Here is a 27,003-nt window from a genome sequence, read left to right on the forward strand (position 1 = left end):
TATTTAGCCAGCTTTAATTCATTTTCCAATGCTACCACTATTACATCACAATTATAAAAACTATCAGAATGATAGAAAGTCTCAATACAGCGTCTTTTGGAGTGCTTCAAAATCAATATTTACCTATTCACATGAGAAAAATACAAAATGAAAATAATTCAAACAAGACCCATCTGGGTCACCAGAGGATGGTTATGAAACTTCAGATGTACTTTGCTTATCAAACTTGTCTGAAACAGGTTTTCCTCTGATGAACAATTGTGAAGATAGAAAAAAAAGGATGATGTCACTGAGTGCCAGCTGGGGTTGGCCTGCCCTGTAGGGATAACTCGGAAATCTGACCGGTTAAAGAAACAGTCCCATTTCTCATGGCCAGCACTACTATTTTGTCTAATTATGTCCATTTGATCTGTGTAGGGGAGCTTTATGTGATATGTCATGATCATATTAGTTTGTAATTGGGCCCATGTGAAGATAGGGAGGAGTATTGTTGTTTTACTGCCCCCACCCTGCGCCGTGTATGTCTTTTTTTAAATGATATAACCCCCAAAATACGGATCATGAACCCCACAGAGAACTCGGGACCCCAGTTTGAGATCCAGTCCATTGGAGAACAGTGCAAAAGGCCTTACTTTAATAATTTTTAAAAAGTGTATATAGTGCATAAAACCCGTCTCCTTTAAATGCGCTTCTTCTCTGGGAGTTGAAAAGTCCACAGAGGAGCTTTTGTCTGGCTGCTGACAGCTCAGACTGGGAGAGTCAGTGTTTTGATACAATGTCAGAACAAACAGAGAATTCCTCTCAGGCTACGCCTTCCTCGGCTCTCTAATGTGGTACAACTGGTTTCCCATGACAAACGCTTTGACAGGGGTTAGGACGGCCCATCCCAGTTGTTAGGGTTCCAGAGTCGACATGCGCCGGCACCTGGAGCTGGCGGGCCTGGGTCTGGGCCTCTTTGGGTGGCTGTGCACCATCTTGACTCGCTGCATGGCCTTGTGGACGGTGAGTGGCACCCTTAACAACACAACAGCTGTTCTACCGGCTTACTGGGACGGAGTGTGGCTGGAATGGGATCACTGGGACCTGGCCCATGACGGGCAGCTGCACTGTTCCTTCTATCAGTCGCTCATGACCCTCTCCGGGAGTTTCAGAATGTGGAGGGCCTTCATCATAGCAGCAGTGGGTATAGGGGCTTTCGCCACATTGGTGGGCGCAGTCGGAGCCGTGTGGTTTCCCAGACGGGAGCAGGTTAAAGTGTTCTCAGGTGGTGCCTATATTTTATCCGGGATCTTGATTCTGGTTCCCATCGCCTGGACCTGCCATCACACCAGCCAGCCACTCGAGGGAGCTGTGCACCTGAGGAGGAACTGGGGACCGGCACTCTATTTGGGATGGGTGGCCTCTGCACTGATGACGACCGGGGGAAGCATTCTCACCACGTTGTGTCCCACCACCTCAGAGGGGCCGAGACAGGCCGAAGAGGTTTTGAGGCCCCCTCATCCAGAGGAGATGATGCAGCCGTTCAACAGGATGAACAGGGACACACTCATGCACAGCCAGTACCAACGAGGGTCCAGGCCCATCTGAGGCTGGAAAGGTGGCGATCTTGTCCAGAACTTGGTGTCATTGGTCAAAGGTGAGATTTTGGGCTGGATTGTCAGCGGCCAATCTATTTTTGATTTTTGAATGTCACATGACCAACACAGAATTCCTTTGTATGCTTTGCTATAAAAAGATCAAAACTAAGATTGATTACATGATTGATTGAAGCCGAACTTATTAAAAATCTAAATTCTTTATGGCTGGTGACTTCAAACAAAAGTTAAATCCATCATTCATTCCAAAAAATATGGTCACATGTAAGCAAGAACGAAGAGCTTCTTACGTCTGCTGTGGTGACATCTTGTTTTCAAAGACATTGTAGGTGTTTGAAATTGCAGCAGTCCCTTTTCCTCATTCACAAGTGCTTTTCATAAAATGCTCAGCATTTGTCACTCCCAGTTGAAGTCTACTGTAAAACTTAATTACACTAAACACCAAATTCTGTAAAAAGACGTTAGCATAATGCTAACATACAAAGCAAAGCGTTTGCGTCCAGTGGTAACTCATTGTCCTCATGTCTCGGGTTTTGAGCTCGATGCAGATGCCAGGCGGACATTTTGGCGTTCGCTGTTGACAGCTCGTGGTGGCATATCTGAAGCTCACTTGTACCTCAAGTATGGGCTCATAGCTTCAGCTTGTACTTGGAAAACCCGTGACTTGGTGCCCTCCTAGGTCAAAGTAACACTGTTGTAGGGACCTAGAATATTTTGTACTATTTAGTTTGAATGTGTAATTTGACAGAATTTTCAGAGATGTTGCCTTTTTTGACACAGATCATGTGCCTACAGACAATTGGTCCTTCAATTAATCATGTATAATGTATGTTTCTGGTATCCCCACAGGAGGGCCTCAGCTGAGATTCTCGCCAGGAACGACTCAACAATGAGGCAGACGTCCTCCGCGCTAGACCACCCTGCTACCACCCCATAAACACATAAAACTTAAATCCCTCTGTCCAATTCCCATTACTGATGGGCATTAGGGTACTGGGTGGGCTGGAACCCATTCCAGAAGCTGTGAATACACTTGGGACTGTTTCCAAAGCCCATACGCAAGCATTTACACTCAACACTGGCATCTATGAACAATTCAGTCTACATTGATTCTGAACATGCATGTGTTTGGAATGTGGGAGTACCCAGCGAAAACCCACAAGAGCGCAGGATAAATATTCAAACCCTGAAGCTCAGAACAACTGTGAGGCAGATGTGAAAACTCATTTGTGACATGAATTATATGGACGCTGTACACTAAAAGAAAAAGAAAAAAAACAGCCAAGAAGCATTTTTCAAATGTGATCTAATACAATATAGACAGAACGTATTAAGACAATAAAGTGTTAATAGATTTATTAACCTGAATTTGGGTGAATACTTCCTCAAGCTTACATTTATTATCAAACATTGTTGCCATCATTTACAGAACCAACTTAATGTGAACGAGCTAGTAATGATCCAAAGCACATCAACACATTTTATTTCAGGCAATATACTGTATGCACTGAAAGTAGTTATGATGTAATAAATTGTGACCATTGTGACAATTTTTTTTTGCTTCTTCTTGATTCATTGACGCTACTAAATATGCATCTACAACAGAGAAGATTCCAAGATAACACGATAAAATTTGGTTATAATTAAATTGACCACAGTGAAAACTGAGTCACTTCTTACACATTACCTCATTGTTCCTCCAAAATTACCTCTTCATCCTGGTATCTTTTTTTCTTGTAACACCACAAATTTGCTCAGAGAAGTACATCCTTATTCATTTAAAATGACTTCTTTTTTTTGGGGCGTCAGATTTCAAGTTTTTATTTCTTTTATCATTGTAATGTTGTAATAAATGACTTTTTTTCCACACACATCTTTAGTTGAGTAAAATTATGACTTTTAGTATAGAGTTCCTATTACTTGATTCTCCACATTGTGCACAATTCGTATAACTTCAATATATTTGTAATAATTATTTTTGCTGTAATACTGACTACAATTACCAGAGACAAATTCCTCGTGTACTGGGCTCATAAAGATTCAGATTCTTAAACTTACTAATTACTTAACTTTCCACTTGTTCTTGATTTTACAGAAAGGGTGGCAATATCAAATATGTTTTTAACATTTGTCTGAAATAAATAAAAATAAAGTGTAAGTGATAAAGTCCTGCTTTCCTACAGCTTCTCGTCCCCCTCCTCCACATCCTTCAGACTGACCACCTCCACGGAGCCTCGGCCTTTGGTCTCGCAACGGATCAGCTCACCAAGTTCCCGGTAGCAGCCAGGATCCACCAGACACACCTAAAAAAATATATATATAATAAAAAAGAAGGTCGTTAACATTTACAATTGAATGCAAATGCCAACAGGTGACTTTAATGACTTATAACCATTTGTGTAGTGCAAGTATGCAAGGTGATTTGTTTGTGTTGAATAATTTACTTTTCAACTATATAACATGGATTTGTTTGTGTACACGCTAGCTGCATGGTGTTGATACTTTATGATCCTCTCCGCGTTTCGTGCCTTGCTTCCATCTTTTGGAAAAACTAAGAACATTCGTCTTCCCCACACTCCGGCACTCAAACTGGTCTGCTCAACTTTCTGGCCTACGTCAAGTTATGATTTGTTAACAGATCAAATTACATTTCCCCAGAGGGGACAGAGACTAAACCATCCATTCAGCCATTTTCCAAGTCGCTGATCCTCACAAAGAGCAAATCCGTTATCTTCGGGCAGGAGGCAGGGTACACCCTGAACTGGTTGCCAGCCAATCGCAGGGTAAAACGAAAAAACATTTCACGCTCATATTCACACCTATGGCATATTAAAATGTATATATACATTACCTTTGATCACTGTTGCCAACATGGATCTATGACACCGCTTACTACTTGCCTATTAACTGAGCTTTGGCACCATTTTGTGGTGATGTACTGGAGTGTGTGACAAAAGAGCACAAAATAAGAAAGAAAAGAATTGAGACTATGAATTTTCTATGAATGACAAAGATGCCCCCCCCTCCCCAAAAGAGGAAAAGATGGATTTGTGGTAGTGAAATGCAAACATGCATAAAATTACTTTAATAATCCACAAGTAAACAGCTTGTAAGTAGGTTTGTCATATTAATATAGACTGCTCTTGGGGTTTTTTTGTGTTTTTTTTAATGAATGGGAGATTTGATTTGGCTGCTGCTTTAGCACTATGTGGGATGCAGGAAGACGGACCACCCCAAAGATCTTCAACCATTTGCTTTCTCACATTCAGACAGAAAGCAGGGCTCATTGTGACCAAAATAGTTACATGTGGGAATGCCCCCCCAATTCTTGAAGAAAAAAATGACAAGGACGCCGATAAAATGGATACTCCGGTTCAAAATAACATGACAAGAGTATCGGTTATGAAGAGCTCCGTTTCATTTCTGCCGCTGGACATGGTACTTGTTCGTTTTGCCCAAAAGAAATGTATTCAGTAATAACTGCAAGTTATATGCATATATATTTGCCCTATTCTACACTGCTAATTCAGTGTCCGGTGACAATGGTTTGTTTATCACAGCTCCTGCTGCGAAAGTGGCTGTTCAGAAATTCTTCATCATCATTCCCAGAGTACTTTCCACACGGTAAACATGGCGGCAACAGTCTATCAAATTATTATCCAAACAAAATCTTTTTAAATTTATAAATATACACCACTGTATTTCAGTGTTAATGGTCGGTAGGTCAGTGGTCATTTCATTTTTCAGAGTTTAGTTAAAAAAAAAAAAAATGGACGGGGGGGGGGGCAAACTCACAATTTCCAGGTTCTCCTCAAAGTCTTCGCTCTCAACGACCTGCAGGAGAGGTTTGAGCTTCTCCTTCAGCCGCTTGGCCTCTTTACCGGGCAGCAGAAGCCGCAGCCTCATGTGGGCCCGCTGGATCTGCATGGTCTCCTTCAGCTGCTTGATCACCTCCAGAGCCTGCACACATCACAAAATGTCATATTTGCAAATCACAAAAATGCTTGAAAACTGCAATGGTAGGTACGTCATCCCCGATTCAAACGAGACCTTGTTTCCCTTTGCAACTTCTGCCTTTGTTCTCATAAAAAAATGGTTACCATAATTTATGATACAATTTATTCCAGTTAGGTGACTTTTTTTCATAGAAATTATTTTTTTCCAGCATATTACTACTTTATTCTCATGAAGTTACACACTTTGGTGAATTTAGTTTATTAAGTAAATGTTCCACTTTTCACCATGCAAATTCCGACTTTGTTCTCATCATATGGGAATAAGTATTACAATGTTATTGTTGTAAAAATTTAAAATGATTTTTTTTAATTAATGACTTTTCTTCTCATTTCCTCTAGTCTCAAATTATCACAGAGAAAATTTTACTTTTTCCTCAAACTATTTTATTCTCATAATTCAATGTGTCTGTTGTAGCGTTTTACTTTCCTTGCAAATTTCAACTACTGCTTTCCTGCAAAATTACTTTTTGCAGTATTTTGAGTTCTCTTTCAAATCTTATTTTCATATTGGAATGCCAAATTACAAAATATTTTTTCTTAAAATTATGACGTTGATCAAATAAAATGTAAAATTAACACTTTAACTAAAATAGAAATAAAAATTACAAGTTTATGAGTTCCATTCCATTCTCCAAGCCACTTATCCTCACAAATGTATTCCCATAAAATTGTATCTTTTCTCTTGAAATATTACATCGGTGTCAAAAAAATTACAATGAAAATGACAGTAACATTAGAAATCTATTCTCATAAAATGACCACATTATTATTGTAAAACTTTAAAATGTAAACTTCATTCTTGTGAAACTGTGATAGAATATTTTTCATTTTTCTTGCAGATCACCACGTTATTCCCCCTAAATTTAACTTTTTAGGTACAATATTGACTTTCTAGTTGTGATTCATACATCCATTTTCTTAGCCGCTTATCCTCACAAGGGTTGCGAGGAGTGCTGGAGCCTATCCCAGCTGTCAACGGGCAGGAGGCGGGGTACACCCTGAGCTGGTTGCCAGCCAATCGGAGGGCACACAAAGACAGACAACAGCCACTCTCACAATCACACCAAGGGGCAATTTAGAGTGTCCAATTAATGTTGCATGTTTTGGGGATGTGGGACGAAACCCGAGTGCCCGGAGAAAACCCACACAGGCGTGGGGAGAACATGCAAACTGTACACAAGTGGGGCCGGGAACGAATGCAGGACCTCGGAACTGTGAGGCCAACACTTTCCAGCTGAGCCACCGTATTGCTCGTCGTGATTCTACCCTTTTATTTTTACATTTGTAATGTTTGTTTTTCCCCTAAGTGAGTGAAAGCCGCCACCCACGATGTCGTCACCTGCTGCTTGGTGCTCTTGTTGGCCTTGACAGAGTAGTGGATGTCCTTCATGCCGCGCTCGATGAGGCTGACCGTGTACGGCCTCTTGGTGTCCGGGTTGACACACTTGTCAGCTACGATGGTGGCAATGTCCCTGAACATGGTCTCCAGCTGACATTGCCGTTCCTTGTCGGACACCTGGAGCTCCCCTTTGGCCAGGATCTGTTCGGACACAACACGGAAGAGGTTGGTGTGTTGGGATTTTACAGCAGGTTTGAACATATTAAGTTCATTGCCAAGCAATGTGATATTTAGAGGTGAAGACAACTGACAAAATTGAGCCGCATAATTGTGCACACCTTCTTACAACAGGGAATGTCGTCGTGTTCTGAATTCTCCTTTCAAATTCACACAAAATGGGATTCGTCACACCTGAGACTAAGGCTTTATAAAATGACCTAAAATTCAAGTTAATGGGATAAATATCTCAAAGTAAATCCATCCATTTTTTTAACCGTTTAGCCTCACTAGGGTTGTGGGCATGCTATTTTTGGCAAAGAGAAGAGGTACAAACTGAAAAGATTGCAGCCAATCACAGGGCACACATAAACAATCATTCGTTCTCACATTCAGACCTGCGGGCAATTTTTATTCCTCAATCAACCTACCACGCTTGTTTATGGGATGTGGGAGGAAACCGGAGTGCCTGGAGAAAACCCTCGCAGGTACAAGGTGAAAATGCAAAGTTGACACAAGCGTGACCAGGATTTGAAACTTGGTCCTCAGAACTGTGAGCCAAAGATTCTAACCAGTCGTTCACAGTAAAAGTTATGATGGAAACATTTATGAATGGATTGTTGTTTTCATTTTTTTTTTTCTTGAAGTAATAACACTGATACATTCAGCTTTTGCCAGATACTGAAGAACCGAAAGTTAGTCCAAAGTTTTGAATCACAGCAAATAACATTTGCATTTACATTGCAAACTTTATATTTGGTAAAAGGAACAACTTTCATTTTGTTTTGCCATCTTTCTTTGTTGCATTATCTCTCTAAGGAGAGGGAGCCTAGCAAAGTAGGAATTTCATTGTCCTTTACTGTGCATACGACAAACATTTTGAATCTTTCATGTTTCATATTTGGCAAAAAAAGCAATGACAAAAAGAATCTTGACTACACTCCATATGTAAACACGGTATTGTAATAATATCACTATTTTAATCGTTTATATAAAATGAAATTGCAGTTAGATTGAATTCATGAGGAAATCTCGCGGTTCCACTCCATTTCACAGTTGCACAACTGTGATGACGGAGGAGCAACTAAACACCTACAGTAGTATACAAGATAGTTGCAGTCCAATGTGACAAACCAGATTAATCAACGTTCTCAGTCTATTTTTTTATTGCTGCCCGTCAAACGAGTTATCAGTAGGTGGAGTAGATTATCAGAAAACCAACAAGACCCAGCATTCATGATATACACACTGAAGACTGTGCAACTGGGCAATTTGTTGAAACGAGTGTGTTAAAAAAATAGTGTGGCATTCAATCAATGAGGTCATCAGTTTTGTGAAAAATAGGTGGCCCCTATTTAAAGATGAAGCCAGCACTTGTTATATATGCATTTCTACTTGAAAGGAAAATGGGTCAGTCAACACATTGCTACAGTGCCGTCTGAAAGTATCGGGTCCCTTGAACTTTTCAACCTTTCGCCACATTTCAGGATTCAAACAAAGATATAAAATTAAAAAAGTTTTATCAAGAATCAACAACAAGTGGGACACAATCGTGAAGTGGAACGAAATGTATTGGATATCTTATACTTTTTTTTAACAAAAACAGAAAAGTGGGGCGTGCAATATTATTCGGCCCCTTTACTTTCAGTGCCGCAAACAAACTCACTCCAGAAGTTCAGTGAGGATTTCTGAATGATCCAATGTTGACTGATGATGATAAATAGATTCCACCTGTGTGTAATCAAGTCTCCGTGTAAATGCACCTGCTCTGCAATAGTCTCGGGGTTCTGTTTAAAGTGAAGAGAGCATCATGAAGGAAGGAAGGAACACACCGGGCAGGTCCGAGATACTGTTGTGGAGAGGTTTAAAGCCAGATTTGGAAACAAAAAGATTTCCCAAGCTTTAAACAGCTCAAGGAGCACTGTGCAAGCAATCATATTGAAATGGAAGGAGAATAAGACCACTGCAAATCTACCAAGACCCAGCCGTCCCTCTAAACTTTCACATCGAACAAGGAGAAGACTGATAAGAGATGCACCAAGCCACTTGCAGCTGTAATTGCAGCAAAAGGTGGTGCTACAAAGTATTAATGCAAGGGGGCATGATATGGGCATGTTTCTCCTACTATGTTATTGGGCCTATTTATCACATACCAGGGATCATGGATCGGCATCATGGACTGGAATAACAGCTGAAAGGTGCCACAGGTTGGTTGACTCCATGCCTCACAAATGTGAAGTAGTTATTAAAACAAAACGGAAAAAAAAAAAGCTGTGGTCATACAATGTTATTGATTTAAAGGACTGGTAAATCCTCGAAACAAAAAAGTTTGTACAAAATAGTTTTGAGTTTGTAAAGTCAATGGCAGACTATTTTTTGAACACACCCCTTTGAACAAATTGCCCAATTGCACAGCCTGAAGTGCGTATACATCATGAATGCTGGGTCTTGTTGCTTTTCTCAGAATCTACTGCACCTACTGGTAACTTCTTTGACGTGTAGCAATAAACAATGTACTGAAAACATGGAGTAAATCTGGTAAGTCACAGTGGACTGCTATTATTTTGAAGACTATTGTTAAGTGCAGTACAGGGTTAGCCAACAGGTGTCTAGCCACAGCTTGTACTGTGCTGGCTGGTACAGCATAAGCGAGCCGAGCATTCCCACATTCCTTTCTGAGCATCTGATAAAGCCGGGAAACATGTACGGGGACACACTGGTCTTTTGAACAGCTCATTGGTGGGGAGAGGGGGAGCTGTGCTGCCTGGGAGTTCCATGACCAGGATTGCATTGCATAAGTCATTTCTATACGAAAACAGATATGACTGTGTCACTTTCAAGGTTTAATCATGATTGGTCAGTTAAATACAAATCTGTACCATCGTCTAAATGTATACATTCTATCAATTGTTTAATTTATACTGTGCACTACTACCCAATTTCAAATATTGTTGTAGTCTCTGTAGTATTTGGAACAGTCCATAATTTCATCAACCTTGGGTCAGGATGCAGTTCCAGTTATGGAAAAACAGCTTCAAAGCACAATGCTTCACTCAGATGTTTCACTCAAGGTGTGGCGTTCCTTTGGTGATAAACAGTGTTGGGCAACCACATTATCTCTGTTTAATTTTACTTTTCCTCTTGGTGTGTTTTTTTTTTTTTTTTATTACTGTGTGTACATGTTTTGGGTGACATTAATGGTTGTAAAAGTTTTGAAATATGTTTTCCCTCTCATTAAAAAAAACTATCCACTGTATTTATATTGCTTTTTTAAAATGATTTTTATTAAAAATTTGGAATTTTGAGTTGGTCGTTTTCAAGGTTGCTTGAAAGCTGATAAAAACTTTGATATTACACTGGATCAGTGACAATGATTTTTATTTTACTAGACCTGCTTGCAGATTTCAGTCAAGTCATCTGTGCCAAAAGCTTTGGTCAAGTCGTCCTTTTTGGCCACCTGTCCTTTGGAGACATTGACGAAAACGGAGTTTGTTTGCAAAACCTCGTCCAGATCTTTCTCCCTGCAGATAAAAGCACATATGGCACGTTTATGTGAAATATGTAACTTGAAAGCGAACTGTGCTTTGGCTGAATAAAGGTTGAGAATGGATGAAACGACGACATTCGGAATTTATAAGAGATTGTATTTATAACAAAAATTAAAGTTGGGTGTGTGTCTATATATTCAGAACATACTTGACGCTCTACTTACGCTCCGGATCGCCAGCTGAGAACTTTATTCTTGTAACAGGCAATTTCGAACCGCTTGCCTCCTTTCTTCATCCGCACCACCGCCACATTCGTAAGCCTTATTTGATTTGTCGGTGTAAATATGGACATGTTTACTCCGTTTAACTACACTGGGTTTGAAGAAGATAAACGTGTTGTCAAAACCTCTTCCCGTTTTGACGTCAGTCTTCGTGTGTTCATCAATTTAGAATCCGCTGAGAAACAACAATGGTGAGCATATGTCCCCCAGGCTAATCGCACTGAAACCCTTAAAGGGAGATAAGAGGGGGGGGGGGGGACATATAAATCAATAATAACCTCAATAATTTTTTTTTAAAAGTGATATAAATGGTTTGGAATAACAGTAAACAACAAAGTAAGGGAAAGCTAAAATTCCAGTCAATTAATGTTGAAACATCAAGAAATGGCAATTGGAAACAATTAATTTAATATCAAAACCAAGAAAATTGAGTTGCTGTAAAAATTAAACATTTGTGGTGAACGTAAACAACGAAGTATGGAAAATGCAAACAAAACTTCCCTAATGATTGTTATTTTCCCCTAAATCGACGTCGCAAACATCTAAATCCAGAACATTTTCATAAAACGAATATTTTCTTGGGTTTAGAAAAACTGCTATATCTGGTTTGTGAAGAAGGTAAACAACAAAATGGGTGAAAGGTAAGAGAAACTTGTAGTCAGGACGAATATTGGGGAGGGACTCGTGTGCCTGAACTCCGCGACAAAAAGAAAATACCGCGTGCCTGAAGGACCTTCAAGAGTTCGGTGAGGCGCCTGTTTAAAAACTAAGCATCGCTTACTTATCTAGTTTCTTGCTTTCGTTTATTTCCTGTAAAACGCTGCGTCTGTTTGTTGACAGTTCTAGTTTGTGCTTGTTTTTTTCTCCGCCTCCTGCCTTCACCCCTTCAAGGGCGATGTTGTCACTCTTTGCCAGGTCTGCTTTCTCAACATGTAAGTCAAAAATGTGCTCTGTTGCGTTCTCTAACGTCACATATTAAGTCCTACTGCAAGCCTACTAACATTTTGCTATTATTGGCTGGGGAGGGGGGGTGTTAGTGGCTATTTGTGTGAAAGTTAACGTTGAAACTGACACAGAAGAGATCGTCATGTTTTAATTTGCAACACGTTCCAGTAGCTTGGAGTTGCTGTGTTTGGAATCACGCCCCCTCCCACCTTTTCAGTGCCCTACACAATATTGTTATGTAGTCCTGTACGTATGTGTACCAAGTCCCACGATACATCTTGAAAAGTAAATACTACCACACCAGACTGCTCTTTCTAACTTTGTCTCCAAAACATCCAACTTTGGCTGTCCCTCTAATGATAAAGCCGGGATAAAGCCATGCTCCCCCTCTCCCCACCAATGAGCTGTTCAAAAGACCAGTGTGTCCCCTTCAGAGCCACAGTCTCTAATCCGTACATCATGGCCGGCCTCACCACTGTTTTATGAACTTTGCTCTTCATTCTAGCAGAGACTCTTGTGTCACATAACACACCAGACACCTTCTGCCAGCTTTTCTAACCTGGTTGGACCCGTTTCGTCACTTCTTTACCACACTCTCCATTGGTCTGTATTGGTGACCCCAAGTATTTGAAGTCGACCACCCTCACTATCTCTTCTCCCTGGAGGTTCACTCTTCCTCCTCTGCCCCTCACATTCATGGACATATCTTCTGTTTTACTTCGGCTAATCTTCATTCCTCTCCTTTCCAGTGTGTGCCTCCTACTTTCTAATGGTTCCTCCGCCTGCTCCCTGCTTTCACTGCAAATCACAATATCTACGAACATCATAGTCCAGGGGGATTCCAGTCTAACCTCATCAGTCAGCCTATCCATTACTACCGCAAACAAGAAGGGGCTCAGCGCGCATCCCTGATGCAGTCCCACCTCCACCTTAAATTCTTCTGACACACCAACGGCACACCTCACCATTGTTCTGCTGCCCTCATACATGTCCTGTACTATTCTAACATATTTCTCTGCCACACCAGACTTGCGCATGCAGTACCACAGTTCCTTTCTTGGTACTCTGTCATTGGCTTTCTCTCGGTCTACAAAGACACAGTGTAGCACCAATCGGATAAATTAATGCTCGGGAAAAAAAAAAAAACTTCACGCTTCACCTATCACCTGTGTTCTCTGACCTCTATGTCACACAAGATGGCGTAATTGGAAACCTATCCATTGAGGAGGAAAGATGGCCATAAAGTGGTTGTTTTGTATTACTATTATGTATTATACAAAAAATCAACAAGATGAAGGTGATCTAATGTGTGCAACAGCAGTCACGTAGAGGGGAAAAAATGGCCCTCCTGCCTAAGAAGTGATCTAGAACAATATTTAATATGGCTGATGTATAAGATCTGTATAGTCTGTTGTATAAAAATCACAGGGAACGATTCTCATAGTGTGATAGATTCTGGTACCACTAGTGGTACACAAAAAAATCACTGCCGAGGTAGTATGGTTAAGTTGTATTTCATTTTGTGGTAAAATACATGCATTTAATCTAAGAAATTTTAAAACCTTAATAGGCACAAGTTTAATTTAACTATTAACTTAACAGTTATAATGAACTAATGAATTTAATTTCTAAGTAAACAATTTTTTAATAATTATTATTATTTTTTTAATAGACAGGGGAGCCGGGCCCTACAGCCAAACTGTCATCCGGGCCATGTCGTCGTCCAGCGGTGCCACCGCCCCTTACACCACACTGGCCATCAGCCGTCCAGCGCAGGCGGTCACACACGTGGAGCTCCACCGTCCCAACAAGCGCAATGCCATGAACAAAGCTTTCTGGAGGCAGGAATCGCTTTCATCATTTTTGTTGGTTTGCGATAATGAGATAAAACTGAATAATAAATGAGCGTTTGATTCGCTGATTGTATCCGTACTGTAGCCACAAAAATCGGTGAATATCTCAAACAGTGTAGTTCAAAACTGAGCATTTTGTTTTTCCACACCCGGATTTGCGTCCTCGCTCAGTGAGATGGTGGATTGTTTCAACGAGATCTCTGGTGACCCGGACTGCAGAGTGGTGGTGGTCTCTGCTGCAGGGAAGCTCTTCACAGCAGGTGTCACAAGTTTTGTTTCAAAGTTGAATCTTTCCACACGGGTTTCAGAACACGTGTCATTATTTGCTCATTTCTGTTCATCCAGGAATCGATCTGATGGACATGGCCGCTGACGTGCTGCAGCCCGACGGCGACGACACGGCCCGGATTTCTTGGAACCTTAGGAAGACCATCAGCAAGTATCAGGAAACGTTCTCCGTCATCGAGAGGGTAGTCACACATATGATTGTCGAGGTATGTTTATTGTGATGAAATACTTTATAAATTAAATCATTTTCATGCTGTAGTGTCCAAAGCCAGTCGTGGTTGCCGTCCATGGAGCCTGTGTGGGAGGAGGTACGATGACATCATCACATTAGCTCTTTGAAATTCATTTAAAAACGAGTTACTTCATTCAACCCATGAAGGAGATTTAACTGCTCATAACAATGATATGATGAGAATAATGCACATTGCCCCCCCCTCAAAAAATAATGTCAAAACATAATAGTGAGCATTTTATGAGTAAAGGGTGAAAATGAAAAGCTTTTTATAAAAATGTATGTCTCCACGCAAAGGTTATGAAAAAGGTGTACACTTTCATTCTAATATGCCACCACCACCAAGTGGTTATATAAAAAAAAAAGTATGTAGCCTCCTCTTTCATGACAAAATGATAGAAATTGTAAAATTGACTGTGTTTTGCCTGGCCCTTCATGTTTTCTTTGAAGAATTGTACACATCTTACAAATTCTGCCTTGGTAATCAAACATGAGCACAACTGTGTGTTTTCTCACTTACCAATTACAAGTAGGGCTGTGAATTTCAAAATAAAAGTAAATTGAAAAAAGAAGTATTACATGTTCAAATAAAGTACTTCACTTTAAAATAAATAACGAACAAAATACCGATGCAACCTCGTGTGCTTTTTTGCCAGGAGTGGACCTGATTACCGCCTGTGACATCCGCTTATGCACACAAGATGCCTGGTTCCAAGTCAAGGTATTACAATATCAAATAGCATCGATCACGCACTCGGCCACACCCCTTAAGGGCACACACCCAACACATAAATGCTACGATGCATACAGTAATTACACTTTACGAAACAAGTATATTTTCTTTCATATTTACTGTACTTTCTGTTTGATGTTTTGTAGGAAAAAAACGTGCTATATTTCACGGACACACCCCCAGGTTTTGTGATCTGTAAGCAGGAGTAAGATAGGTTTTCTTTTTTTTTTTTCACCATTGTCGCTTATAACATGTCTGAATTAATTCCTGCAATTTCGGGCCGACAAACCGCAACTTTTTTCACACGCTTTCAACCCTGCGGTTTATGTGGTGATGCGGCAAATTTGTGCATTTTTTGTAAGGGCCGCAAAGGGGCGCTTGAGCGGAAAAGGTTAAGAAGGAGACCGGTGGAATATATGTGCCGAGGAAGTGACATTTACCGGTCCGGCCCTGTTAGTGCTGTGGTTGTGTGCTACTGCCGTCTCTCAGTGTTTTTTACCGGTATGTTTTTTTAACCGGTGTGATGGTCTGAGCGCTTCCAGTGCTTGAAAGCGTGACTCATTTTTGGGGATGAGGGGCTACACAGTTTTATGCTTGGCATTGTTGTGACACAGGAAGTGGACATCGGGTTGGCGGCGGACGTCGGAACGCTGCAAAGGCTCCCGAAAGTCATCGGCAGCCGTAGGTAAAGGACTCGTTATCGCACAAGGAATTAATATGGTGAACCCCCCTTTTCATTGCAAGTGATATGTTCCAGACCCACTCGTTATATGTGAAAACCCACATTACAGAGACTACATACTACAAATATATCCTTTCATTCATTCTTAGCCACTTATCCTCACAAGGGTGGCGGGGAGTGCTGGAGCCTATCCTAGCTGTCGACGGGCAGGAAGCGGGGTACACCCTGAACTGGTTGCCAGCCAATCGCAAGGCACATCGAGCCAAACAGCCGCACTCACAATCACACCTCGGGGCAATTTAGAGTGTCCAATTAATGTTGCATGTTTTTGGGATGTGGAAGGAAACCGGAGTGCCCGGAGAAAACCCACGCAGGCATGGGGAAAAACATTCAAACTCCACACAGGCGGGGCCAGGATTGTACCCGGGTCCTCAGAACTGTAAGGGCAACGCTTTACAGCTGCGCTACCATGGTGGTTTACTCCCACATCCCCAAACATGCATAGTATGTTGGTCGAAGACTCCAATTTGTCTGTAAGTAAGAATTTGTGTGTGTATATATGCCATGTGATTGGCTGCCGACCAGTTCAGGGTGTACCACGGCGCAGTCTCCTGTGGGGGGAGGCAGAGATGGGACGTTGGGATAGACTCCAGCATATCCGAGACTCCAGTGAGGATAAATGGTATGGACATTGAAAAACGGGTGATATAGTAGGGGTACTACAGTATGGGGGAGGGAACACTGTAAAATAATGACATTTGATGTATAAACGTGGTTGCTATTTTTATTTGACTCCAGCCTGGTGAATGACCTGGCTCTGACGGCTCGAAAGATGTACGCCGACGAGGCCCTGAACAGCGGACTGGTCAGGTAAACATTTTTTTGTAAATAATTCAAGGTACCACTGTAGTACTGCATGGAGCTTTACCTTAATATGGAGGATATGCACTGAATGCTCAAGGGGCTTCCATATTGAAGTGGGTTGAGTGTTACTCTTTCCGCGTCCAGCCGAGTGTTTGCAGACAAGGAGGCCATGATGGCGAGCGCGCTGGAGATGGCCGGAGAGGTGGCTGCCCGCAGCCCCATTGCCGTGCAGGGCACCAAAGTCAACCTGATCTACTCCCGGGACCACAGTGTGGCCGAGGGGCTCGACTACATGGTAAGGAAGTTAGCCTGTCAGCAAAGCCTGGAGAAACTTTAGTACTCAGAGGACACACTTTATTCATTTAATGGATGGATCCATTGGTCTTTTTTTGAATGAGATTTAAAAAAAAAAAAAAAATTGGGGGGAGCTAATGTTTCATTAGTTTATTGAAATTATAAAATAACTCCTTTTAAAAATATTTATATATTTTTTAGAATTCTAAATCTCAATTTAAAAAAAAAAATATTGGTACTTTACTTGATTGAGTCACCTTTATTGTAATGAAATTGAATTAAAGTATACTTGTTTACCTACTTATTTAATAGTTTAATGTTTTTTATGACTTCTCATTTAATTTTTATATCTAGAAATAATTTAATGATCACCATATTTAATGCAATAAAACAAAATGCATATCCAAGTTTAATCACTTATTTGCACATTTCATATTTTTTTCAATTTTAACCAAATTTATTAAAATAAAATGTTGAAATGTTTTTGGCTAATAGTTTAACATTTATTCTTACACTGTATTATTGAATAAAATTTCAAAATGATGAAAATTTAGCAGTTTAATAAATATTTCACTTTTTTTCATTAGTTAATTGTCAACCCATTAACTTAACAAAATAGACTTGAGGTTTACACAATTTATTGTATTGAGTTGAAGGGTTTATATGACCCAAATCTTTAATACATTGTTAAATAAAATGGGTACATAGTTCAAATGTATATGTACAGTGGAGCAAAAAAAAAAAAAAGCGGTTTTCATCATCGTTATACTTCACCTATGAGAGACAAAAGTAAGGGAAATCAGTGATTTTTAAGGAATTTATTAGTCAAATATGGTGTACCCTAATAAGTATTCGGTCAACTATAAACAAGCAAGCTTTGTGGTTCTCACAGGCCTGTAGCTTCTTCTCTAAGAGGTTCCTCCGTCCTCATGTACTTTTCCTAGTCTGCTTGACACATACATTTTTCAGATGGTAAAAAGCAGTTTTTGTGATTGATTTATGACTGTTGAAACTCGCGTCAGAATCTTATCAGAACACCAAGGTTTCGGACTTGTCTTTGGTTTTTAAAGATAGTGAGTCCAGGTATTTACTAACAGCAATTCTCATTAAAACATCCTTCCATCAGCACGGGCATTGAAGATGAAACATTGCTGGGTGTTTTTAGCATAACAATGAGCCCAAACACACCACCTGGGCAACGGGGTGGCTTCATAAGAACCATTTCAAGGTCCTTGTGTGACCTCGCCAGTCTCCAGATCTCAAGCCCATATTCAAAATACAAGTAACAAACTTTGAAGACTTACAGATCCTGTTTGACCTGTGTCAATTTTGTGGCTTGTGGACCGTAGTTTTCCCACCCCTGAGGTAACTCAATATAAGGGGGTCAGTGTGGCTCTGTATTCTGATTTTCTTTTCTTTTACTTTATTTCCAGGCTACGTGGAACATGAGCATGCTTCAGACCCAAGATGTGATGAAATCCGCTCAGGCCGCCATGGAAAAGAAGAGCGTCAAAAGTGTAACGTTCTCCAAACTCTGAACAAAGTGAACAAGCTAGGGTCCCCGGACTGGCTTTAAAGGGGTGTCCAAAGAGCCACCATCATTAAAAAATTGAATATGTCCACAATCTAATGCATCATGTGACATGGTGCTCATTTTCTTTAACCAGTTTGTAAATGTTGCATAATTTTAAGATAAAAAGTGTACATCTGATCAGTAGCCTGACTTTGCAATTGAGTCAATTTCTAGCTTTATCACTCGAAAATAAATTTGTACATGAATGTTTCTAGTAATGCTTCTGATTAGACTAAAGACCACCCCCAGCGACAACTTAAAGCAGATGTTTAGAAATGTGTAACCTACAGAAAGCTCAGGCCAAAATGTTGTTTTACTGTCGTGCCAAGGAACTGTGTTCAAGTACATTGAGGAGCTTCCAGTTTGCTTTGGCACCATCAATAGGCAATGATTCACCATTTAGGAGGGACATCAATACAGTGCTATTCATAGCAAGGGGCTTTTTCTAAACAGAGTTTGCATTTTTACATCAAGTGCACTCGTGTCTCCTACGTCAGCGACTCTCAAAAGTGTGGTGGGGGCATCAGGCTCTCTAGTGGTATGTGAAGAATCACTGCCCAAGTTCAGTTCATTTGAATGTAAATTTTAAATAAATTTCATTTTTTTTTAAACTTGTGTAATACCTTTTATTTTAATAATTCTCATTGAAGTACAGTTCTTGTTTTCCTAAATTTTAGCAGCATTAGTGAGTTATCTACTTTCAGTAATATTAAATACTATAGTTACTAGGCCTTCTACAGTAATGTTGGACTTGGGAGATCCAAGTTTTACTTTAGATGGTACACGGTGTAAAAACTGAGTTATTAGTTTAGTGTTATGATGGGCTATGTACAGTGAATAAAATTGACTCAATAGAATCTTTAAATAAGTTAACATCTTTATTCATAACATTGTATCTTAATGTACAAAAGATATAAAACCACATTCAGAGTCAATCAATGTTGAGTCTGCTTGGCACGGAGCTTCTGTAGTGTTTTCTGTGCAGGAAGAGAACATTTGCGTCAGTTGAGTGAATGTCTGAGCGGAGTAGCTTAAAACGGAAAGTAGACGTTACCATATGAAAGGCTTTGGCCTTCTGTCTGTTGTTGGCGTAAGCCTCTTGTCTGCTCCGAACCGCCTTCTGCTGCTTCACCTCCTCCAGCTGCTCGTACAGTCTGAAAGAACAATGCTTGACTGGTTAGAGCGTGGGCCTCACACTTCTGAGGTCTGGGGTTCAAATCCCAGCTCTGCCTGTGTGAAGTTTGCATGTTCTCCCCGTGCCCGTGTGGGTTGTCTCCAAGCACTCTGGTTTCCTCCAGGTTCCAAAAACATGCATTAATCGGAGACTAATCGCCAGAGTGAGGCTGCGAGTCAGCATTTCTGAGAGTGTTTTGGTCTACAGCAGCTCTTTGCAAATGTCATTTTGTGTGTGTTTCACGATTTGTCTCATTCAATAAAGAGCTTACAGGACATTTGGAAATGTGGCTCTCCATGACAAAGTGAGAGGGTATTATAGTACTTTAAATTGCTTTAAAAAAGTAAAAATAAAAACTGAAAACCCAAACCAATTAAACGATTACACACAGAAAATTCCAAATGAATACACAAAAAAAAAAAAAAAAACCTCAAAATACCACACGCAAAAAAAAACTAAAAAAAAACAAATGCACATACAAAGCCAAAGAGATGCTAAAATGTTCACACACAAGAATCAACACAAAAACAACGACAAAAGTCAAAATCAGACAAAACGCATACAAAATTTGAGCACAAAACCAAACAGACAAAATGAACACAAAAACAATCTTACGGTTAGTAAGCGCTGTTTAGATTTAGTTTAAATGTATAGGAAGTCACTGTTGAAGTACCTTTCGGTTCGTTTGTGCATCTCCCAAACATCGCGTTTGCTTTTCTTGACTTGGCTCTGATTGTTCAGCATTGTTGATGTCATCACTGCTGGAAAACAAGTTACTCCTCAACATCTGGCACACACAAATTCCTCTTTCCTTTTATCTAGCTCCCGATCTAATTGTCTACCTGGAGGAGTCGAGGACTTTTGTTGCTTGACCAAAGTGGAGTTTGCCATTTTGAACGTGTCAAGTTGAACATCCCGAGGATTCCGAGGAGGACGTTCCTCAGACTGCGCGGCAACCTTCACCTCCGCAACTGCAGTCCTGGCCAGCGCCCCTTTAGCTTTGACTTCTTCCGCCCGGCGGGCCGACCTCTCCTGCAGAGCTCGCCGCTTCTTCTCGAAGACCCCCTGCTCTTGGGACCCCCAGTTGAACTCGAGGAGCATGCCTGCACATCAACCAATATCCCATACAAATTATTTGCCACCTTAAAGACGTCCACCTCCAAAACACACACAAACACATTTCAAGAATGCTTTCAAGGGGAAAACTTGACTTTTACTACTGACAGGATGTCTGTCTTAGGTAAGATAACAATAAATGAAATATATATGTAAGTTTATTTTAATAAAATGATCAAATCTTAGTTTTAGATTGTTATAAAAACTAAATAGTGTGCCCTTGACCAATCGGTCTCTCTCATAACGTAGAAAAAGATGAAATGTATCGATGTGGGCGTCGCCCAGCCAATAATGTCTCGATAATGTTCATCGCATACTGCGGCGACTATGAACATAACCGTAAAAGCAACATAGCTCAGTTCCACCTCCTCCTCATATACCACCACGGGCGCCGAAACTCAGCCACATCGGCTCAGGCGCCACGTTCGGCGGTCACAGCATCTGCGAAGTCTGCGCGTCGGGTTTTGCAACGGGGGCAGCTCTGAAGAACCCAGCCGAGAATGCGTTACTCAGTCACGTGCGCGCAAAAAACGCCCCGGCTCGACTGCGAGCACCCCCCTAAAGCAGCACCGCTCGGCTCCGTCATAAGCCACACCGGCCGGCTGCGATGACCCGCAATGGCTCATCGCAGCCGCGGAAGTGGATCGGACGGGATGCGGTTTGGCCGTGATGGCATATCATCGGAATATGGCTCGAAACAAGAGTGTAATATTGCCCCGGTAACTTAACTCGGTTGTGTGGTGTTGTCCTTTTCGAAAAGAGCTTCAGTGTCAGAAGGGGCGTCGGAAAAATGCGAATATCTGTTGGTCGGCTTCCGTAGTAGCAGGCACTGCTCGTTTTCAACGGCGGAAGTGACGATGACGTCAAGGACAGAGGACGCGACTAATATGGCGATCACTTGGATGTCGAGGGACACTCAATTGCGCAACTTTGTGCATGGATGACATGCTCTCCGCTCACTTTTTTTTTTTCATATAGACATTGAAGTGAATACTGTTATATGTATTTTTCATTACAATATCTATTTTAAAATGTTTATAGGGATGTCAGTCCCACTTTAAATACACTGGTTACACCGTTAGCATATATAAGCGACCATATGATGGCGCTCATGCAGCAGTGAGAAACAAGAAGCTTACACTGTACCACACTGTAGCCAGGTCATTAATGACGGTTTTGTACACATTCACGTTACATCGAAACTAAAATTTAAAAAAACATCAATCCGCAGCAAACAGAATAGCACGACTAGCAAATAATAAAACAAAAGAGTGACTCGTAAAATAACTGACGCAAATAGACTTTAAACACTATTTCCATGCTCCCAGCATGCTTTGCGGCACTAAGGAAGTCTTTAGTATTGTATTTGGTCTAGAACGATCTTGTTGCATCTCCGTACTATCACGAAGTGACGAGAAATGTTATTTAGAAAAAAGCAGTACTTTGCTTCCAATTTGATTCACCTCAGTGCCAAGGAATTATGCTAAGGAGGTTCGCTATGAAAAAAGTAGAGTGCTTTGCCGCCATTTTGCGGCCCTTATAGGCGATTCTAAAAAATTTTGGTGGGATATCCATCAGATTTTCACTATTTGTGGCAGGAATTGGTTCCTATCACATTGTATTGGAACAGTACAGGACCTTGTTGATAATGTTTCAAGAGGCCAGTCTTCAGATGTCAAGCTAAACACCGGAGACTCACTTCTCCCACACTGTTGTGCTATAAGTATTTTTTATGTTACACTGATGTCATAAATAAACAACAAATGTAAATTACCTGCATGTGTTGGGCTCTGGTCCACTTTTAAGCCCCCTGAAAGTTCCTCCTCTATTATGGTTGTTTGGGACTCCTTTGAAAGGAACAAGTTTATACAGGGACTAACTTGCGGTGGTTCTGGAATATCAACACAAGTACCTCTTGGATTTCATGTCCGTCTGCCTCCTGCAATGGCTCCTCCTCAGATAGAATGTTGTCCTGCAGTGTGGTGTCTGTCGAGCTCACCAGTGTTATTTGGGACTGCTCAAGGATGCCTTTCATATTGCCTGCTTCCTAGAAACGCGCACAAAATCACAAATAAAACAAAGTTACCACACACACGAAAAAAATTGACAGACACGCATGCAAACACATGAAAAACACAAACATAAAAAAAGACACAGACCTGCACAGTAAAAAAAAACGCATTTAAACACAAAGACATGCACACAAACATAGCAGGCAAAAGAGAACCAGAAATATATATACACACAAAACAGACAATGCATGCACACACACACAATTTACACATTCTCAAAAACCAAATACAAAAGAAGACAGCTACAAAAACAAAAATCACAAACAAAGATCAGCCAATGACACCACAGTGTAGTGTCCAAAAACAAGCAGATTAAAAGCCTACCGCTACCTTAGTAGTCAAGTCCATCCTCAGGTTTAAACTCTGCTCCAGCTGAACTGTTGCTGACAAGTCAGAAACTAGAACTCGCACTTCATGCTGCTCTTCCATTTCCTCCTCTGGCAGCATGCTCAAGGTAGACGAAACCTCACTTACGTCCAATTGCAAGAGCTGCACCGCCTAAAATCAGAAAAGGGATGAGTACTTTGACATGACAGCACGCAAATGTCTGGTGGAGGCACATCCAAAGATAAAGAGACAAACAAACATGCCAAAAAACAAGACAACCACATACAGATTAGACACAAACAAAAACTACACACACAATCATACAAAATAATTAGATCAGAAAAAACAGACGTGCACATTGGACAGACAGAAAAACACGTACATTTTACATACAAAGAAGAAAAACGAGCAAGACATACACACACAAAGACACAAAACAGCAGAATGAAAGAAAAAAAACCCAAATGAAACAAAAGACAAAAAGAAACAAACTGATTATGAGAGCCGGGCAACCTGAGGAGAGGCGACGCGATGGCAAGCAGACATCTTGAGGGAGCCGTCCTCCGCCCTGAAGCGCTCGGTGGAGTGGTCACTCTCTGAGGTGCTGCTGTGCGCCTGCGAGTTGGAAAGCACCGAGACGCTGAGGTCACCGCTCGACAGGTGTCCGTCGGAGGAGTCTGTTGCGTTCTGAAAGACGGCGGACGGGTCGACTGTCTCGTTGCGGGTGACCTCAGCCGGCAAAGGGAGAAAGGAGTCTTCGCCAAGTGAGTGCGGCGGGAAAGGATTCGGTCTGGAGTCCGAAGCACTGTGATTGGAGCCTTCAGACGGCACAGTGGCTTGCTCCGCGATGCTGAGCTCAACACATGTTCTCTCGCCTGAAGAGGATTGTAAGTTGCAGGAATTGTCAATGTTGGAAAATTTCCATATGAATTTATAGTAATTAACCAGGTATTGAAGAAACTGAAGGCTGAATTTTGTTAGACGAACTGACCACAATGCCACATGTTCTTCCAGAGTTTACCGTCACTATGCTTACCACTTAAAACACATCTCACACGATTTTCCCCATTTGAAATGAATAGAAATTCCATTCACCTGTCAGCTTTACACGATCAGGATTTTTGGGGCTGGTAACAGATTTAAAAAAAAAAAAAAAAAAGATAACCGATCACAAGATGGAGCAATGAGTCGATTTAAATAACTGGTTTATTTATTGTATATACTTGTGTACCTAACTGTTAAAATAGATATATTTACAATAAATAATGTATCTTTGTTCATTTATTTATGCCAGTGAGACATAGTGAAAGATAGAAAAAAATTGTCTTCTATTATACGGGAGTAAGTACATTCAACAATTAACTAATCTACTTTTTGTGACATTTTTATTGGTGTGCCATGAGATTTTTCAATTGTAAAAGTATAAAACTGTGGAGCAAAGAGGTGGCAGCATCACAGTGTGGGGCTGTTGTTGTGCTTCATAAAATACTGTAGATGGCATCATGAAGAAAGAACATTAACTGGCGATATTACAGCAACATCTCAAGACATCAGCCAGGAAGCTAAAACTTGGGTGCAAATGGGTCTTCCAAATAGAAACTAACTTTACGCATACTGCCAAAATGGTTAAAAAGTGGCTAGAGGATAACAAAGTCAATGTCTTGGAGTGGTTATCACAAAGCCCTGATCTGAACCCCATGGAATACATGTGAGCAGATCTGAAAAGGCATGAGTGGGTAAGGCAACCGACAACCCTGAATTTGTTACCCCAGTTTTGTTCGGAGGAATAGGCCAGGATTCCAGCAGAGTACTGTCAGAAGCTTGTGGAAGGTTACCCAATACATTTGGCTGAAGTGTTGCAACTCAAAGGAAATGTATTTAAACTTTGACCTTGAAGGAAATTATCTCAAATAATTGTCGTTATTGTGGCCAATCATCCATCCATTCATTTTCTGAGCCCCTTATCCTCACGAGGGTTGTGGGAGTGCTGGAGCCAATCCCAGCTGTCATCGGGCAGAAGGCAGGGTACACCAAGAACTGGTTGCCAGGCAATCACAGGGCAAACCAACAACCAATCGCAGTCACAATCACACCTAGTGGAAATTTAGAGTCTCCAATGAATGCATGTTTTGGAATGTGAGAGGAAACCGGAGTGCCCGGAGAAAACCCACGCAGGCACGGAGAGAACATGCAAACTCCACACAGGTGGGTCCTGGATTTGAACCCCGGTCCTCAGAACTGTGAGGCTAATGCTCTACAACTGCTCCATCCTGGCACCTCATTGTTATGGCATTTAACAATGTTAAATAGTTTTTCCATCTTCACCTTTGCCTCAGAGCTTTTTAAAAGTGACTCATGAAGCAGCATACCTGAGTTTTCACTGTCTTGGCCAGAAGACACGTCCAACTCCCCAACGAGAGGTTTCATCGAGCTATCCTCTGGACTCTTTTCCAACCACGACTGTTCTGTGCGAGACGTCATCTGAACCACACATGGTTCCCTCTTGCCTTGTTCCAAGATGCGACTCTGAGCTAAGTCCCATCCGGCAGAAGGTGGCGGAACAGGCGGTTGTCCGATCATGGACGATTGCGCTGTCGGTTGACCCACTAGACGTTCCGTGGTGGGGTCGCTGTGATCAGCAAGGAGGTAGGAGGACTGATCCGCCAGCTGAGCCATTAAAGGTCTGAATGAGTCCTGACCCTCGCACACCGAAAGCTGCTCCGTGATTGGTTGGCCCTTCTGCTGACAATTTTGGAACAAAAACAGGCAAGAAAGTCGACTGGATGAGAAGATGTTCCTCAGGTAGAAACCAAACAAGCGATTAGTTACAAAGCTATTTGAACGTTAATTTCATATCGTTGATCCTTGATCTTCAGAAGATTTCTTAGAATGTCTAGTGCCGTTCTACAGTTGTTAAAATATTTTATATCAGTTAGTTCCCGAATCCGATAAATTGTTGTAAATAGTTGGTTTATCCCACTTCAGAGCTTGTTGTTATTCTTCATCTTGGACCAGGAGTCAGAATGCCATCCAGGGAGATGACCTTTCTGGTTTCCAGTCCATTAAGCAAAATGCCACATGAGAGGCGGAAAGTATGTTAAAATAGTATTGTTCTTTTATTATACAGTAGTTGTTGTTATTACGCCAAAAGTGTCTTTGTTCTTGTGATACTTTTTCAAATATACCTAGTAATTTTACTCCCTTCTCAGTGGCCATGTGAGCCACCCTTTGCATTTAAGGATAAGTGTCTTTTTCCTTTCCTCATCTCCTTCCTATTTGAGTTTTAACTGTTTTGTGCTTCCATGTTCATAATTTGTGTCCCTTTGAATTCCTCTTTGCAGGGGCTCCAAATGTCACATTGAACCCTCAAGGCTTGTTGATGGAGACATCTTTGCAAAGACAACCATCAGGTAAAGCAGTGGTGTCCACACTTTTTTACCCCAAGATCGACTTTTCAAGCAGGCAGCCTCTCGCGAGCTACCAACGACAGGGATGGGTGATGATGATGATGCTCCCAAACCATTTTAAGGTTCTGTTGCCTCCTATATTTAAAATACAGAATTAGCATTTTGTGCTTGTTATTGTCTGTGCTTTCATCCTAGATCAGGCTGTGCCCAGGTGGAATTTTAAAATTACACACCATCTCATCCTGCACTTTCTACTTTGGCTTCAGACCAGACCTTTCCCACTCGGAAAAGAGAAAATATCATTGTATTTAACCACTTTTTCTCAGATTATTCACATACTCCGACAGTCATTGTATCTTAAAACAACAGCATTTATTTTTTTAACTTTCTCTATTAATATCGAAAGTAAACATTAGCAGCATGTCTCGCTCGCCTTTGCTCTACGTTATGCAAATTGTGTTGCTAACTAAAGCACTGGTGGTGGACGCTGTCATTATAAAACACATTG

At 41.1% G+C, this 27,003-nt stretch overlaps 4 protein-coding genes across 13 annotated transcripts in view; 2 read left to right on the top strand and 2 right to left on the bottom strand.

Annotated features, from left to right (window-relative positions):
• The first annotated feature begins 513 nt into the window (after positions 1-513).
• On the top strand, positions 514-2,777 carry LOC133504322 (claudin-4-like). The gene is made up of 2 exons (XM_061826458.1): positions 514-1,636; positions 2,445-2,777. The coding sequence occupies exon 1, from the start codon at positions 913-915 to the stop codon at positions 1,585-1,587; it is 675 nt and encodes a 224-aa protein (XP_061682442.1). The 5' UTR covers positions 514-912; the 3' UTR covers positions 1,588-1,636; positions 2,445-2,777.
• A 148-nt stretch (positions 2,778-2,925) lies between these two features.
• sbds (SBDS ribosome maturation factor) lies at positions 2,926-11,839 on the bottom strand. Of its 2 annotated transcripts, XM_061826457.1 has the most exons (7): positions 11,717-11,839; positions 11,061-11,163; positions 10,879-10,974; positions 10,558-10,687; positions 6,951-7,151; positions 5,391-5,555; positions 2,926-3,898 (listed from the first exon to the last, which is right to left on the bottom strand). In XM_061826457.1, the coding sequence occupies exons 3-7, from the start codon at positions 10,947-10,949 to the stop codon at positions 3,773-3,775; spliced, it is 693 nt and encodes a 230-aa protein (XP_061682441.1). In that variant the 5' UTR covers positions 10,950-10,974; positions 11,061-11,163; positions 11,717-11,839; the 3' UTR covers positions 2,926-3,772. The 2 variants fall into 2 exon arrangements, with proteins under 2 accessions (XP_061682441.1, XP_061682440.1); XM_061826456.1 differs by having other exon boundaries at positions 10,879-11,163; positions 11,717-11,838.
• Positions 11,196-18,613, top strand: ech1 (enoyl CoA hydratase 1, peroxisomal). Of its 3 annotated transcripts, none has more exons than XM_061826453.1 (11): positions 11,196-11,681; positions 11,776-11,867; positions 13,553-13,721; positions 13,905-13,993; positions 14,079-14,203; positions 14,281-14,329; positions 14,910-14,974; positions 15,601-15,671; positions 16,467-16,538; positions 16,677-16,827; positions 18,260-18,613. In XM_061826453.1, the coding sequence occupies exons 2-11, from the start codon at positions 11,831-11,833 to the stop codon at positions 18,362-18,364; spliced, it is 933 nt and encodes a 310-aa protein (XP_061682437.1). In that variant the 5' UTR covers positions 11,196-11,681; positions 11,776-11,830; the 3' UTR covers positions 18,365-18,613. The 3 variants fall into 3 exon arrangements, with proteins under 3 accessions (XP_061682437.1, XP_061682438.1, XP_061682439.1); XM_061826454.1 differs by having other exon boundaries at positions 11,827-11,867; XM_061826455.1 differs by lacking the exon at positions 11,776-11,867.
• Positions 18,614-19,255: 642 nt separating this feature from the next.
• The window catches only part of cep295 (centrosomal protein 295), a 38,385-nt gene continuing 30,637 nt past the window's right edge, over positions 19,256-27,003 (bottom strand). For 5 of the 7 annotated variants that reach the window (XM_061826450.1, XM_061826451.1, XM_061826449.1 and 2 more), the window contains 9 exons: positions 25,458-25,830; positions 23,602-23,963; positions 23,092-23,259; positions 22,602-22,736; positions 22,464-22,536; positions 20,416-20,676; positions 20,247-20,334; positions 19,454-19,553; positions 19,256-19,376 (listed from right to left, as the gene is read on the bottom strand). In XM_061826450.1, coding sequence (XP_061682434.1) covers positions 19,335-19,376; positions 19,454-19,553; positions 20,247-20,334; positions 20,416-20,676; positions 22,464-22,536; positions 22,602-22,736; positions 23,092-23,259; positions 23,602-23,963; positions 25,458-25,830 — 1,602 coding nt within the window. In that variant the 3' untranslated portion in view covers positions 19,256-19,334. The remainder of the gene's footprint in view (positions 19,377-19,453; positions 19,554-20,246; positions 20,335-20,415; positions 20,677-22,463; positions 22,537-22,601; positions 22,737-23,091; positions 23,260-23,601; positions 23,964-25,457; positions 25,831-27,003) is intronic. The other 2 variants (XM_061826448.1, XM_061826446.1) reach the window with 2 other exon arrangements.

This window comes from Syngnathoides biaculeatus, chromosome 8 (genome assembly GCF_019802595.1).
Source record: "Syngnathoides biaculeatus isolate LvHL_M chromosome 8, ASM1980259v1, whole genome shotgun sequence".
Taxonomy (NCBI): Eukaryota; Metazoa; Chordata; class Actinopteri; order Syngnathiformes; family Syngnathidae; genus Syngnathoides; species Syngnathoides biaculeatus.